The sequence below is a fragment of the Ovis aries genome, chromosome 2, assembly GCF_016772045.2.
Source record: "Ovis aries strain OAR_USU_Benz2616 breed Rambouillet chromosome 2, ARS-UI_Ramb_v3.0, whole genome shotgun sequence".
Classification (NCBI taxonomy): domain Eukaryota; kingdom Metazoa; phylum Chordata; class Mammalia; order Artiodactyla; family Bovidae; genus Ovis; species Ovis aries.
This window is the reverse complement of record NC_056055.1, coordinates 31831005-31847731: the sequence shown is the minus strand read 5'-3', so window position 1 is coordinate 31847731 and position 16727 is coordinate 31831005. Positions and strand designations below refer to the sequence as shown.

Here is a 16727-nt window from a genome sequence, read left to right as displayed (position 1 = left end):
TCTTTCAACAATGAACATGAAATGGACGACAGGCTTCAAGATTTGGTAAATGAGAGAAAAAAAGATTCAGTAAATGATTTCTAGCTCCTGACAACTAGGGGCAAAGGTCGTGACAATAAAACCACTCCTATCTGCCCAGGGTGTCAGGAGTCGTCTCAAGTCTCCCGCCAGTCGCTTTGTGCCAGTGAGAATGCAAATAAGAGTCCCTTTGTCAGAGGTGGGCTTCTTTGTTGGCTCAGAGGGTGAAGAACCTGCCTGCAGTGCAGCACACCCAGGTTCAATCCCTGGGTCGGGAAGATCCCCTGGTGCAGAAAATGGCAACCCACTCCAGTATTCTTGCCTAGAAAATTCTGTGGTGGGCTGGTGGGCTACAGTCCATGGAGTTGCAAAGAGTCAGACCCAACCAAGCAACTAACAGATTTCAGATTTAACTCAGGATATGTTTTCATGGAACAAGCCCCTGAGCTTGTCATTAGAATACACAGCGACTAGAAAAATGATGCTTTTTTTCTCCATAGCATGTCTCCAAGAATTTTGTGCCTTTCCTGAGACAAGTCAAAAGCCTCCTTATCAAAGCACACCTGGCAGAAACTTGAAAGGCCATTTCCCTGCAGGGTTGTGTGCAGGTTAATACTTTTGACCCAGTTTCCGGCCCAGACTCCTGCAGCTCTGCCCACCCCCACCAGACTGGGGTCGCAACATGTCGTCGGGGATATCACTCACAGGTTGGCCAGGCCCGCCTTACGCACAGCTGAGGAGATAGCTTTGATGGCCGTCAGCATGGAGTTGAGCAGCTGCGTGAGCTCCCCGGTGCCTTTGGCCTGACGTCCCTTTTCCATAACATAGCGGGTCAGGGTGAGCATGTCCGTTTCGAAGGGACTTCTGTCCCCCATGGCGGCAGGTAATTTTTCAGATTCTTTTCTCACTGCAGAAGAAAGCCTTATCTCTAAGGGCTGATCAGTGGCTCCGCAGTATCAGAGCTGATTAGAAATCTGTACCTTGGTGCCAGGACCTTTAAGGGAAAGTGCCTCAGACCACGTGGTTGAGATAACTGGGCGAGCCCTCAAGGAAACCTTTCTGGCTGGCTGACCTGAAGGCTGCCAAGGCACCAGAAGTCAGCTGTAAATAGAACTTGGAACACAGACCTGCTTTTTCTTGATGAACTTTTTTATTTTAAAGACCCTAAGAAGCAATCATTTGGTAACAGGTAGAGACAAGAAATCCAGCCACTAGAAAAATGATTCATAAAACTCTTATTCAAAGACTCAAAAGTATTCTTCACATGTACTTCCTGCAGGGTTTCATTCCTTAATGGGGCAGGAGTCAGACTGGCAGATAACTTATCTGGGGTATAGGTCACATAACAAAATATTGGCAACCCAGTTAGCCAGGCTTCTTTCATATGTTTGAAAAGGATGCTTTTTAATTCCAAAAAGGTCTATATGACTGAATGGATATTTATAGTTGATATTCAAATCTGGAAGAAAAAAAAAATCCCAGCACAGTGCCTAACACCAGAGTCACTTTATTAATTTTTTAGTTTTTCAGTTTCTCTACATTTGTATTTTCAAAACAAAATTCATACTTGCTTATTGAAAAGGAAACACTATCGAAATGGCCCATCCTCTAAACCACCCCATAGAAATAAATAGCTGCGTTAGAGCTGGTGGGGTCTGTATTGGTAATGGGCTTCCTTGTGGCTCAGACAGTAAAAAAAATCTGCCTGCAATGCAGGAGACCTGGGTTCAACCCTGGACTGGGAAGATCCCCTGGAGGAGGGCATGGTAACCCACTCCAGTATTCTGGCCTGGAGAATCCCCATGGACAGAGGAGCCCGGGCAGCTACAGCCCATGGGGTCGCAAAGAGTCAGACATGACTGAGCAACTACGCACACACAGTATTAGTAATACGCACCTCAGGCAGGGGTGTGGGTGGGGCCTGCACAGAGTGGTCCAAGCACTTTCTCCAGGAGCAGAGAAACCTGGCTCCAGGTTCCAGGCTAACCTTCTGCTAGCTGTACAGTTTGGAAAAGCTCCTGAAGCCTCAGTTTCCTCACTTATAAGTGGTGAAAACAATAAAACATCAACGTTTACGGAGTGATTGTGAGGGTTAAAGTGATAAGGTATGCTTGTCACACAGTAGGTGCTCAATACTGGTTAATTACTATTACCTTTCCAATTTTTTGAATTCTGTATAACTATTAGGTATACATATACAATTTCATTTTACAAAATAGGACAATATGCACATTGCTGGGCAATTTGATTTTTTCCTTTGACAGTTACTTCAATTGGAATGTGTTTAGCTGCAAGTAATAGTAAATATAGAGTGATTTAAATATGTGGGAAGTCTCACATATTTTTCCCATATTTTCTCTGAGGCAGCAGCTGGCATTCATATAGCTGGTCAAAAGTTCCATTAGGAACCTCTCTGTCTCCTCTCTAATCCTTGGCCAGCGGGCTTTTGCCTCCATGCCACATCTCATCAGCACAAAACAGCAACTGCAGCTCCAAACATCTAGCTCACGCTGAAGATTCAGAGAGGAGTAGGCAGCTTCAACCACATTAGTTCTCTTTTATTAGGAAATAAATAAGTAATTCCCCGGAAACATCCATTACCACCCCTCATCGCTGTCCCAAGTAACGTTCCACTTATGTAGCATTGGCTAGATGGGTGATGCTTTGCTGCAAGAGTTGGACACTGGTATTGAATCAACCAGTCTCAAGTGTCTACCACAGCAAAACCTCTTTGTGTCAATACATAGAGACATACTGCATTCCCATGTGTGGACAGTTAGATTTTTTTTTAATGTTTGTTCTTCCAACAGTGCTGTACCAAGCTGCCTAACCTTTGTGCCAGGGCTTGTTTGAGGGCTTCAGTAGGATACAGCTGTAGAAGATGAACTGCTGTGTCACAGCATTTTAATTTTGACATCACCAGGATCTAAATGTCTTTAAGAACATAGGAAAACTATCTTTTTCTTCCCCAAGAGTTTCTGGGAATTGTGAGGACTGTAGAATGGAACTTTCTTTGGTCCTCATGTATCATGTTACCATCAATAAGTAATTCAGTTTTGTCCTTTGCACGGGAGATCAATCATAATTCTTCAGACATAATTATAGAAAGGGCAGTGGCTGGATATTAGGCTATCTGGGTCAGTAACTGGCTATAACTGAATAGACTGGCCTGGTTCCTTGGTTTCCAGGTTTCCTTTGAAGTTGAACGTCGTCATCTGATTAGGAGGGATTCCCCCACGGTGGTACAAAACAATGCCACTCAGAGTGGACTGTCACATCTCTTCTAGAGAAATGAATGTGTACATTCACGCCAAAACCCATCCATAAATAGTTATGACAGCTCTATTTATAATTGTCAGAAACTGCTAACACCCAAATGCTCCTCAGTGGTGGTAAAGAAACTGTGGTATTAATAGATGCACAAAATAGAACAATATTCAGCAATGAAAAGGAATAAACTATTGGTACAAACTGCACGTGGCACTGGGATGAATCGCAGAGACCTTATGCGGGTGAAGGAAGCTAAGCTTAAATGACTATATGCTGTATGATTCCATTTATATGATATTTTCAAAAAAAAAAGAAAACTATAGTCAGAGACCAACTTCATTGTTGCCAGGGTAGTTGGTGTGGACAAGGAGGATGGAACAGGAAATTCTTTGCTGATGGAACTGTTTTGTATCCTGATTGATTATGGTGATGGCAACTTGAACCTATACATGTGTTGAAATTCATAAAACTATTCATTTAAAAAACATCGTTTTATTGTAAAGTGAAACTCTGTGCCCATTAAACAATAATTCTCTCTTCCCCCTCAATCCCTAGCCCCTGGCAGCCAGCATTCTACTTTTGGTCTCTACAGATTTGATTATTCTAGGTATGTCATATAAGTGGAGTCATATAATATTTCTCATTTTGTGGCTGAGTCATATACTATTTCTCATTTTGTGGCTGGGTTATTTCACTCAGCATCATATTTTCAAGGTTCATCCATGTTGTAGCATGTGTCTGAAACTTCTTTTTTAAGGCTGAATGATATTCCTCTGGTGGATATATCACATTTTGTTTACCCATTAATCCATTGAGAGCGGGTTTGATTGTTTCCACCTTTTCCTATGAATAATGCTATCATGACCATAGTAGGACAAATACATGTTCAAGTCCCTGCTTTCAGTTTTTTGAGGGTACATACTCAGAAGTAGAATTGCTGGGTCATATGGTAACTCTCTGTTTAACTTCTTGAAGAATCGCTGTACTATTTTCCGTAGAAGCTGCACCATTTTACTTTCCCGCCAGCAGTGCACAAGAGTTCCAGTGTGTAGACATCTTTGCCAAGAATTTTTTTCAAAAATTTATTTATTTGTTTTTATTTTTGGCTGTGCTGGGTCTTTGTTGCTGCAAGCAGGCTTCCTCTGGTTGTGGTGAGTGGGGACTACGCTCCAATTGCAATGTGCAGGCTTCTTATTGCAACGGCTTCTCTTGTTGCAGAGCATGGGCTCTACAGCACGTGGGCTTTAGTAGTCTTGGTGCACAGGCTTTGTTGCCCTATGGCATGTGAAATCTTCCCAGACCAGGGATTGAACCTGTGTCTCCTGCATTAGCAGATGGATTCTTAACCACTGGACCACCAGGGATGTCCATTGTGTTTGTTTATTTTTAATAGCCATCCTCATGGGTATGAAATGGTATCTTATTGTGTCTTTGTCTGGCATTTCCCTGATGATTGGTGATGCTCAGCATCTTTTCATGTACTTATTAGCCTTTGTAGTTTCCTTTTATTGTGTTTTCTGAAAGTATTTGTTCACAAGAGATTAGAAATGAAAGTAACAGACTAGTGCTTTATCACAGGCACCCAGGGTTGATAATTTGAGGATAGGAGGGAGAGTATTGGTTGGTGTCACCTCTAAGCAGTCAACCACTCCTTTATAAAGGGATTCAAGGCAGGGGCTGCCAACTTCCAGCCTGAGCTAGGCTGCAGCAGCAGTCCCACCCCCTTTGCAGCTGCATTTAAATGTCAGACGTTTGAGTTACCCAGTGGTCTAAGATTGCAGCTGATGACCTTTCAGCAAATGCCAAAGTTCTTTCAGGGCACATGACAGGGTGGAAACATATTAGGAGCTATGGTGAAAGCCCGGAGGAAGGGAGAAGAGCATGCAGATCACATGTATTTCAGTGCTAAGGATACACTGGTGACCACAAAGCTATCTCTGGCCTTGCTCTGCTTAGTGAAAAATGCTCACAGACCTAAGTCTAATAAAGACAAGCAGATCCTTCTAATAGAAGGGAGGATCTCATTTCTGGCTCAGGGCTGTCCACCCAAAAGCAGGGATCCAGAATGTGACTTTAGACTATCAACTGAGGGACTATTCTTTGTTAGCAAAACTCTGCTAAGATGCTCTAAGTATACACTCTCATGTAATCCCAACATAGTTTCTTATCTTACTTTGTTTTTGAAGTTTTCAATCAGAGAAGATCTTATTATATCAAAACAGGTGCTTAATTGCTCAGTCCTGTCTGACTCTTTGCAACCTCATGGACTATACCAGGATCCTTCATCCATGGAATTTTTCAGGCAATAATATGAGAGTGGATTGCCATTTCCTGCTGGAGGGAATCTTCCTGACCCAGGGATTGAACCCCTATCCCATGCATCTCCTGCATTTGCAGGTGGATTCTTTACCACTATGTGGTCTGGGAAGCCCTATCACAATGCCATCAGGTAAAACTGGAAAAAAAATGTAATGCAAAAAATTATGCAATTATGGCAAAATATGTCAGAATATCTACACACTTGTCCCCATAGGACTATCAGTTCAGTTCAGTTCAGTTGCTCAGTCATGTCCAGCTCTTTGCGACCCCATGAATCGCAGCACGCCATCAGCTCCACCAGCTCCCGGAGTTCACTCAGACTTATGTCCATCGAGTCAGTGCTGCCATCCAGCCATCTCATCCTCTGTTGTCCCCTTCTCCTCCTGCCCCAAATCCCTCCCAGCATCAAAGTCTTTTCCAATGAGTCAACTCTTCCCATGAGTTGGCCAAAGTACTGGAGTTTCAGCTTTAGCATCATTCCTTCCAAAGAACACCCAGGGCTGATCTCCTTCAGAATGGACTGGTTGGATCTCCTTGCAGTCCAAGGGACTCTCCTTCTCCAACACCACAGTTCAAAAGCATCAATTCTTCAGTGCTCAGCCTTCTTCACAGTCCAAGTCTCACATCCATACATGACTACTGGAAAACCATAGCCTTGACTAGATGGACCTTAGTCTCTGCACCAGCCCCCAAGCATGCTGCATCCTGCGTCAGACATAGAATGTCATTCTCCCAAATCATCCCACCTCTCCTCTGAGTCCAAAAGTCCGTTATACACATCTGTGTCTCTTTCCTGTCTTGCATACAGGGTCGTCATTGCCATCTTCTAAATACTTCACTCTGTATAATCGGCTCCAGTTTCATCCATCTCATCAGAACTGATTCATGTCCTGGCTATTATAAACAGTGCTGCGATGAACATTGGGGTACATGTGTCTCTTTCAATTGCTTTTTGAATATGCTATCTAGGTAGGTCATAACTTTTCTTCCAAGGAGTAAGCATCTTTGAATTTCACGGCTGCAGTCATCATCTGCAGTGATTTTGGAGCCCAAAAAAGTAAAGCCTGACACTGTTTCCACTGTTTCCCCATCTATTTGCCACAAAGTGATGAGACTGGATGCCATGATCTTCATTTTCTGAATGTTGAGCTTTAAGCCAACTTTTTGACTCTCCTCTTTTACTTTCATCAAGAGGCTTTTAGTTCCTCTTCACTTTCTGCCATAAGGGTGGTGTCATCTGCATATCTGAGGTTATTGATATTTCTCCCGGCAATCTTGATTCCAGCTTCTGCTTCTTCCAGTCCAGCGTTTCTCATGATGTATTCTGCATAGAAGTTAAATAAGCACGGTGACAATATACAACCTTGACGTACTTCTTTTCCTATTTGGAACCAGTCTGTTGTTCCATGTCCAGTTCTAACTGTTGCTTCCTGACATGCATACAGATTTCTCAGAAGGCAGGTCAGGTGGTCTGGTATTCCCATCTCTTTCAGAATCTTCCACAGTTTATTGTGACCCACACAATCAAAGGCTTTGGCATAGTCAATGAAGCAGAAATAGATGTTTTTCTGGAACTCTCTCGCTTTTTCCATGATCCAGTGGATGTTGGAAATTTGATCTCTGGTTCCTCTGTCTTTTCTAAAACCAGCTTGAACATCTGGAAATTCACGGTTCATGTATTGCTGAAGCCTGGCTTGGAGAATTTTGAGGATTACTTTACTAGCGTGTGAGATGAGTGCAATTGTGCAGTAGTTTCAGCATTCTTTGGCATTGCCTTTCTTTGGGATTGGAGTGAAAACTGACCTTTTCCAGTCCTGTGGCCACTGCTGAGTTTTCCAAATTTGCTGGCATATTGAGTGCAGCACTTTCACAGCATCATCTTTTAGGATTTGAAATAGCTCAACTGGAATGCCATCACCTCCACTAGCTTTGTTCATAGTGATGCTTGCTAAGGCCCACTTGACTTCACATTCCAGGATGCCTGGCTCTAGATGAGTGATCACACCATCATGATTATCCGGGTCATGAAGATCTTTTTTGTACAGTTCTTCTGTGTATTCTTGCCACCTCTTCTTAATATCTTCTGCTTCTGTTAGGTCCATACCATTTCTGTCCTTTATCGAGCCCATCTTTGCATGAAATGTTCCCTTGGTGTCTCTAATTTTCTTGAAGAGATCTCTAGTCTTTCCCATTCTGTTATCTTCCTCTATTTCTTTGCATTAATTGCTGAAGAAGGCTTTCTTATCTCTTCTTGCTATTCTTTGGAACTCTGCATTCAGATGCTTATATCTTTCCTTTTCTCCTTTGGTTTTCACTTCTCTACTTTTTCAGCTATTTGTAAGGCCTCCCCAGACAGCCATTTTGCTTTTTTGCATTTCTTTTCCCTGGGGTGGTCTTGATCCCTGTCTCCTGTACAATGTCACGAACCTCATTCCATAGTTCATCAGGCACTCTATCTATCAGATCTAGGCCCCTGAATCTATTTCTCACTTCCACTGTATAATCATAAAGGATTTGCTTTAGGTCAAACAAGAGATGGCAATAGTGAACGTCAACATTCTAGGAATCAGCGAACTAAAATGGACTGGAATGGGTGAATTTAACTCAGATGACCATTATATCTACTACTGTGGGACGGAATCCCTCAGAAGAAATGGAGTAGCCATCATGGTCAACAAAAGAGTCCAAAATGCAGTACTTGGATGCAATCTCAAAATGACAGAATGATCTCTGTTCGTTTCCAAGGCAAACCATTCAGTATCATGGTAATCCAAGTCTATGCCTCAACCAGTAACGCTGAGGAACCTGAAGTTGAACAGTTCTATGAAGACATACAAGACCTTTTAGAACGAACACCCAGAAAAGATGTCCTTTTCATTATAGGGGACTGGAATGCAAAAGTAGGAAGTCAAGAAACACCTGGAGTAACAGGCAAATTTGGCCTTGGAATGCGGAATGAAGCAGGGCAAAGACTAGCAGAGTTTTGCTAAGAAAATGCACTGGTCATAGCAAACACCCTCTTCCAACAACACAGGAGAAGGCTCTACACATGGACATCACCAGATGGTCAATGGTGAAATCAGATTGATTATATTCTTTGCAGGCAAAGATGGAGAAGCTCTATACAGTCAACAAAAACAAGACCAGGAGCTGACTGTGGCTCAGATCATGAACTCCTTATTACCAAATTCAGACTCAAATTGAAGAAAGTAGGGAAAACTGCTAGACCATTCAGGTATGACCTAAATCAAATCCATAGGACTATAGTACTTACTATATACCTGCTGCTGCTTCTGCTAAGTCACTTCAGTCATGTCTGGCTCTATGCAACCCCATAGACAACAGCCCACCAGGCTCCTCCGTCCCTGGGATTCTCCAGGCAAGAACACTGGAGCGGGTTGCCATTTCTCTCTCCAATGCATGAAAGTGAAAAGTGAAAGTGAAGTTGCTCAGTCGTGTCCGACTCTTAGCGACCCCAGGGACTGCAGCCTACCAAGCTCCTCCATCCATGGGATTTTCCAGGCAAGAGTACTGGAGTGGGTGGCCATTGCCTTCTCCGACTATATACCTGAGCACTGACCATTGGACGCTGTGCTAAACCTCTTCACATAGGGATTGTTTCTTTGTGAGACCACATCTTCCTTTTCTCATGCCTCGATTGGCTTGATGCTTAAGCATCAGCTTTGTAGGTTAACAGAAAACAAAGATAAAAAGTAAAGAAAACAATTTCTACTTTACTATAACATAGTAATACCAAGTCTAGCTTTCAATGTGTAAAAATATGAAGCAAGTGCTGTATACATTCTTCAAATGCAAAAATGAAGTTAAAGTGGGACTGGCATATATTGGACCCATATTTTCTTTTCTTTTCTTTTTAAAAATTTTTGCTTATATATCTGCATCAGGTCTCAGTTGCAGTTTGCAGATTTTTCTAGTTGCAGCACACCAGCTTTACAGCGTGTGTGAATTCCCTGGCCAGGGATCCAACCAGAGTCCCCTGCATTGGAAGGCAGATTCTTAACCACTGACATGCATGTATGCTAAGTCGCTTCAGTCATTTCCAACTCTTTGTGACCCTGTGGACTGTAGCCCTCTGTCCATGGGATTCTTCAGGTCAGAATACGGAATGGCTTGCCATGCCCTTCTCCAGGGGATCCTCCCAACACAGGGATGGAATCCCCATCTCTTGCATCTCCTGCACTGGCAAGTGGATTCTTTGCCTCTGGCACCACCTGGGAAGCCCCCTTAACCACTGGAACACCAGAGAAATCCCTGAACTTATATGTTAATTATTTGGTACCCACTACACCATTTACCTATATTCTCATGATACTATGCTTTTTAAAAAAAATTTTTAAGGCTTTACATTTTAGGGTAGTTTAGGTTGACAGCAAAATTGAGAGGAGGCACTGAGATTCCTCATTTCCCAATGTAACCACACATGCACAGTCTCCCCTGTTATCAACATCACTCACCAGAATGGTATGGTATTTTGTTCACTTTTTTTTTTTTTTTTTTTACAAAGAATGAACCTACATTAGCACAGCATTATCACTCAAAGACCATAATCTACCTTAAGGTTGTTGTTGTTGTATATTCTGGTATATTCTCTTGGTGTTGTATATTCTGTGAGTCTGAACAAATGTATAATGACATACATCTATTATTATAATATATGTGGTATAATATGTGATATATATCACACAGAATAGTTTCACTGCCCTAAAAACCCTATGTGCTCTGCCTTTCATCTCTCCTTGCCACCTTATCCCTGGCAACCACCGATATTCTTATTGCCTCCATAGTTTTGCTTTCTCCAGAATGTCAAATAATTAGAAGCATACAGAAGATAGCCTTTTCAGATTGGCTGCTTTCATTTGGAAATAGATATTTAAGATTCCTTCATGTCTTTTCATTTCTTGATAGCTCATTTCTTTTAACAATGAATAATATCCTATTGTCTAGATATACCACAGTTTAGTTATTCACTCACCTACCAAAGGACATCCTGGTTGCTATTGCCTGCTCATCTTTATCAAAGATCAGTTGACTGTATTTATGGGGGTCTATTTCTGGTCTCTCTGTTCTATTCCATGGTCTATTCTTTTGCTAATACCACATTGTCTTAATTACTATAGTTTTACCTTAAGTCTTCAAGTCAGGTAGCATCAGTCCTCCAGCTTTTTCTTCCCATTCAATATTGTGTCTCTCCATATAAATTTTAGAATCAATTTGACAATATTTATAAAATAACTTGACTGGAATTGCATTGAATGTATAGAACAAGTTGAAAAGACATGACATCTTGATAATATCGAGGCTTTCTATCCATTGATTTAGTTCTTTGATACTATTCATCAGAGTTTCAAGATTTTGTTTGTTAGACTTACACTATTTCATTTTTCAAGGTGTCAATGTCAATAGAAATATTTCTAATTTAAAATTCTACCTGTTCATTATTGGTATGTAGGAAAATGGTTTACCTTTGTATAATATCCTTGAAGCCTGCAACCTTGCTATAATTGTTTAATAGTCCCAAGAGGGTTTTCTGTGTGTGTGTGTGTGTGTGTGTGTGTGTGTGTATCAATTCTTTTGGATTTTCTACATAGACTACAATGTCATCTGTGAACAAAAGCACTTTTCTATCTTCCTTCCCAATCTGTGTATCTTTTAGTTTATTTTCTTGCCATATTGCATTAGCAAGAAATTCCAGTATGACATTGAATAAGAGAGATGAGAGGGAACATCCTTGCCTTGTACCTGATCTTAACAGGAATGCTTTGAGCTTCTCATCATTAAATATAATATTATCTGTAGGGTTTCTGTAGATAATCTCTATCAATTGAGAAAATTCCCTTCTATCCCTGGTTTACTGAGAATTTCTATCTTAGATGGGTTTTTGTCAAATGCTTTTTTTTTTAGTTTTTATCTTTCTGGGTCATCCCCATGCACCAGCCCCAAGCATGCTGCATCCTGCGTCAGACATAGACTGGCGATTCAATTCACATGATAGTATACATGAAAAGTCCATTATACACATCTGTGTCTCTTTCCCTGTCAGAACTGATTCAAATGAATTCTTTTAACGGCTGAGTAATACTCCATTGTGTATATGCTTTCTTATCCATTCATCTGCTGATGGACATCTAGGTTGTTTCCATGTCCTGGCTATTATAAACAGTGCCATGTGTCTCTTTTCCTCGGTGTGTATGCCCAGAAGTGGGATTGCTGGGTCATAAGGTAGTTCTATTTGCAATTTTTAAGGAATCACACTGTTTTCATAGTGGCTGTACTAGTTTGCATTCCACCAACAGTGTAGAAGTGGTTCTGCATTTTTCTAATAATGAGTGATGTTGAGCATCTTTCATGTGTTTGTTAGCCATCCGTATGTCTTCTTTGGGAATAGGAGCTGCAGTTGTTTTGTCAGTTGCTTCATTTGCTATTTTCTCCCATTCAGAAGGCTGTCTTTCACCTTGCTTATATTTTGCAGAAGCTTTTAATTTTTAATTAGATCCCCATTTTGAATTTTAGACTTCATTGATCTATTGTCTTTTGTGCCAGCTGTCTTGATGATAGTAGAGCCTGAAGTCAGGCAAAGGAATTCGAGATCTTGAAAATTTTGTTCTAGTGAAAAAGTAGCTTGATAGGGATTGCATTGAATTTGTAAATTGCTTTGGGTATCTTTTAGGTCTCAATTTTTATCCTGCAACTTTTACTATATTCATTGATGATCTCTGCGTACACTTGTTCCTGGGGAAAAATTTTTCACCATTGAGGATAAAATAGATGAATTACATTGTCCATCCATGGTGGCCTCATAGAATGAGGAAGCTGCAATTTCTTAGTAGAATTCATGAAGCCTGTCAAATGCTTTTTGTGCATCTATTGATATGATTATGTGATTTTTCTTTCTTAGTCTGTTATGTGATTTTCATTACTTAATTTTCAAATGTTGAGCCAGTCCTCTGTACCTGTGTAAGTCCCACTTGGTCATGGTATATAATTGTTTTTACAATTTTTTTTTAATTTTTACAATTTTTTAATTTGATTTGCCAATATTCTGTTAAGAATTTTTGCATCAGGGAGGTCCTAAGATGGCAGAGGAATAGGACAAGGAGACCACTTTCTCCCCCACAAATTCATTGAAAGATCATTTGAACACTGAGCAAATTCCACAAAACAACTTCTGAATGCTGGCAGAGGAAATCAGGCACCCAGAAAGGCAGCTCATTGTCTTTGAAAGGAGTTAGGACAAAATATAAAAGATAAAAAGAGAGACAAAAGAGTTAGGGATGGAGACCCATCCCAGGAAGGGAGTCTTACAAGAGGAGAAGTTTCCAAACAACAGGAAACCCTCTCACTGGCAGGTCTGTGGGGAGTTTTGAAATCTCAGAGGGCAACATAACTGGGAGGAAAAATAAATAAATAAATAAAACCCACCAATTATGTGCCTAATGGCAACTCCCAGCACAGAAGTAGCCCAGACACTCGCATCCACCACCAGCAAGCAGGAGCTGAACAGGGAGGCATGGGCTGCATTGCTTAGGGTAAGGACCAGGCCTGAATGTCCTGAGGGCAATCTGAGGGAGCTAAAGTGACATAGCAACCCAAACTATGGGATAGCCAGAGAGGGAGAGAGAAAAAAGAGAGAGAGAGAGAGAGAGAACTATTCCCGCAAAAAGCCCTAACCTAAGACACTGCCAGCCACTCACAGAACAAAGGACTGAGCGAATACCAGAGGAGAGCTAGCCGGCTGTGGACCCACCCATCCCCCCGCAGGAGGCAGGGAGGCAGGAGGGCGGCAGCCAGAGCCGGAAAGGGGCAATCTCAGCCCCAGAAATGGCATCCTCTACCAAACTGCGAGCAGGCTCCTAGCTGCTAACCAAGACTTCGTGGGATTCTGGACAGTTGACGTCTGCCAGGAGGGTTGCAGCCAGAGATCAGCTGCCCACAAGAGACACACAGCACACCTGAGGCAGCGCGACTGCTGCGCACCCAGGAAGTCAAGCGGCTGGGACTGGGGAGGAAATAAGATGCACTGTACCTGGGAAGAGTGCGCTCACCAAGTACCTGGTTGCCTGGGCTGCTCAGACCTGGGAAGGGCACAAAACGCAGGCCCAACCGAGTCTGCGCCTTTGTGGAATACCCGAGAACCTGAACCTGAGTGGCTTAGACCTGGAAAGTGCACACAACCCAGGGCCTGTTTTAGACAGTTCCCCTGCAGAGCAACCTGGAGCCTGAGCAGTGTAGACTAGGAAAGCACACATGCCATGAGCAGGGGTAAACCCAGTGTGGCCGAGACACTGTGAGCACTCCCCACATACGCCAATGATACTTGTTTGCAATGTTCCTCCCTCCCCACAACACGACTGAACAAGTGAGCCTAAACAAGTGACCACCTTCGTCCGCTTGTGTCAGGGCAGAAATCAGACACTGAAGAGACCTGCAAACAGAAGAAGCCAAAATAAACAGAGGGAACCGCTTTGGAAGTGACAGGTGCAACAGATTAAACTCCTGTAGTTAGCACCAACTACACTGGAAGGGGCCTACAGATCTTGAGAAGTATAAGCTGGAACAAGGAACTATCTGAAACTGAACTGACCCCATACTGCCCACAACAGCTCCAGAGAAATTCCTAGATATATTTTTACTATTATTATTTTTTTAATTTAAAAATTTTTAATTCCTCTATTACTCCTTTAATTTTCATTTTTATAACCTACTATTACCTTGCAAAAAAAATCCTATTTTTAAAGCAAACTTCATATATATTTTTTATAATTTTTGTGATTTTGTTTTGTTTTTTTTAATATTGTATTTTTGAGAGTCTACCCTCTACTCTAGATTTTTAATCTTTGCTTTTTTGTATTTGTTATCAATTTTGTACCTTTAAGATCCAATCTTCAGTACCCATTTTTACATAGGAGTGTGATTACTCTTTCCCCCTTTTGACTCTCCTTTTTCTCCCCCAGGTAACCTCTATCTCCGCCCTCTCCCTTCTCTTCTCTACCCAACTCTGAATCTCTTAGTGTGTCCTGGGCTGTGGAGAACACTTAGGGAATTGATTACTGTCTAGATCTGTCTCTCCTTTTGACTCCCCCTTTTCTCCTCCTGATCACCTCTATCTCCTCCCTCCCTCTTCTCTTCCCTATATAACTCTGTGAATGTCTCTGAGTGTTTCAGATTGTGGAGAGCACATAGGGAGTAGATTACTGGCTAGACTGCTCTCTCCCCTTTTGATTCCCCCTCTTCTCCTTCTGGTCACATCTATCTCCCTCCTCTCTCTTCTCTTTTCCATGTAACTCTGTGAACCTCTCTGGCTGTCCCTCACTGTGGAGAATCTTTTCACCATTAACCTAGATGTTTTATCATCAGTCCTGTACGGATGGAGAAGTCTTGAGGCTACTGTAAGAGTAAGACTGAAAACCAGAGGCAGGAGGCTTAAGTCCAAAACCTGAGAACACCAGAGAACTCCTGACTGCAGGGAACATTTATTGATAAGAGCTCTTCCAAAAGCCTCCTTACCTACACTGAAACCAAGCACCACCCAAGAGCCAACAAGTTCCAGAGCAAGACATACCATGCAAATTCTCTAGCAACGCAGGAAAATAGCTCTGAGCTTCAATATACAGGCTGCCCAAAGTCACACCAAACCCATAGACATCTCAAAACTCACTACTGGACACTTCATTGCACTCCAGAGAGAAGATATCCAGCTCCACCCACCAGAACACTGATATAAGCTTCCCTAACCAGGAAACCTTGACAAGCCACTCATCCAGCTCCACTTACAGGGAGGAACCTCCACAAAGAAGAGGAAACACAAACTTCCAGAATACAGAAAGGCCATCCCAAACACAGCAATTTAAACAAGATGAAAAGGCAAAGAAATACTCAGCAGGTAAAGGAACATGATAAATGCCCACCAAACCAAACAAAAGAGGAGGAGATAGGGAATCTACCTGGAAAATAAAAGGGAGTTACAGATAAATAGCCTGGAGAAAAGATTGGGAACATGCAAGAATGTTTAACAAGGACCTAGAAGAAATTTTAAAAGACTTAATCAATAATGAATAATGCAATAAATGAGATCAAAAACACTCTGGGGGGAAACAACAGTAGAATAAAGGAGACAGAAGATATGATAACTGAAGTAGAAGATAGAATGGTAGAAATAAATGAAGCAGAGAGGAAAAAAGAATTAAAAGAAATGAGGACAACCTCAGAGACCTCTGGGACAATGTTAAATGCCCCAAGATTCGAATCATAGGAGTCCCAGAAGAAGACAAAAAGAAAGGCCATGAGAAAATACAAGAGGAGATAATAGTTGAAAACGTCCCTAAAATGGGGAAGGAAATAGTCACCCAACGCCAAAACTCAAAGAATCCCAAACAGGATAAGCCCAAGGTGAAACACCCAGAGACACATATTAATCAAATTAACAAAGATCAAACACAAAGAACAAATATTAAAAGCAGCAATAGAAAAACAACAAATAACACACCAGGGGATTCCCATAAGGATAACAGCTGATCTTTCAATAGAAACTCTTCAGGCCAGAAGGGAATAGCAGGACATACTTAAAGTGATGAAAGAGAAAAATCTACAACCCAGATTACTGTACCCAGCAAGGATCTCATTCAAATATGAAGGAGAAATCAAAAGTTTTACAGATAAGAAAAAGCTGAGAGAATTCAGCACCACCAAAGCACCTATTCAACAAATGCTAAAGGATCTTCTCTAGAAAGAAAAAACAGAAAGGGTGTATAAACTTGAACCCCAAACAACAAAATAAATGGCAATGGGATCATACTTATCAATAATAACCTTAAATGTAAATGGGTTGAATGCCCCGACCAAAAGACAAAGACTGGCTGAATGGATACAAAAACAAGACCACTATATATGCTGTCTACAAAAGACCTGCCTCAAAACAAAGGACACATACAGACTGAAAGTGAAGGGCTGGAAAAAGATATTTCACGCAAATGGAGACCAAAAGAAAGCAGGAGTAGCAATACTCATATCAGATAAAATAGACTTTAAAATAAAGGCTGTGAAAAGAGACAAAGAAGGACACTACATAATGATCAAAGGATCAATCCAAGAAGAAGACATAA

The 16727-nt window shown here is 41.6% G+C and overlaps 1 protein-coding gene across 1 annotated transcript in view; it reads right to left on the bottom strand.

Annotated features, from left to right (window-relative positions):
- The window catches only part of FBP2 (fructose-bisphosphatase 2), a 50701-nt gene extending 49715 nt beyond the window's left edge, over window positions 1-986 (bottom strand). Inside the window, exon 1 of the mRNA XM_027964239.2 lies at window positions 724-986. Within this exon, the coding sequence (XP_027820040.2) occupies window positions 724-893 (170 nt within the window). The 5' untranslated portion in view covers window positions 894-986. The remainder of the gene's footprint in view (window positions 1-723) is intronic.
- Window positions 987-16727: the final 15741 nt, after the last annotated feature.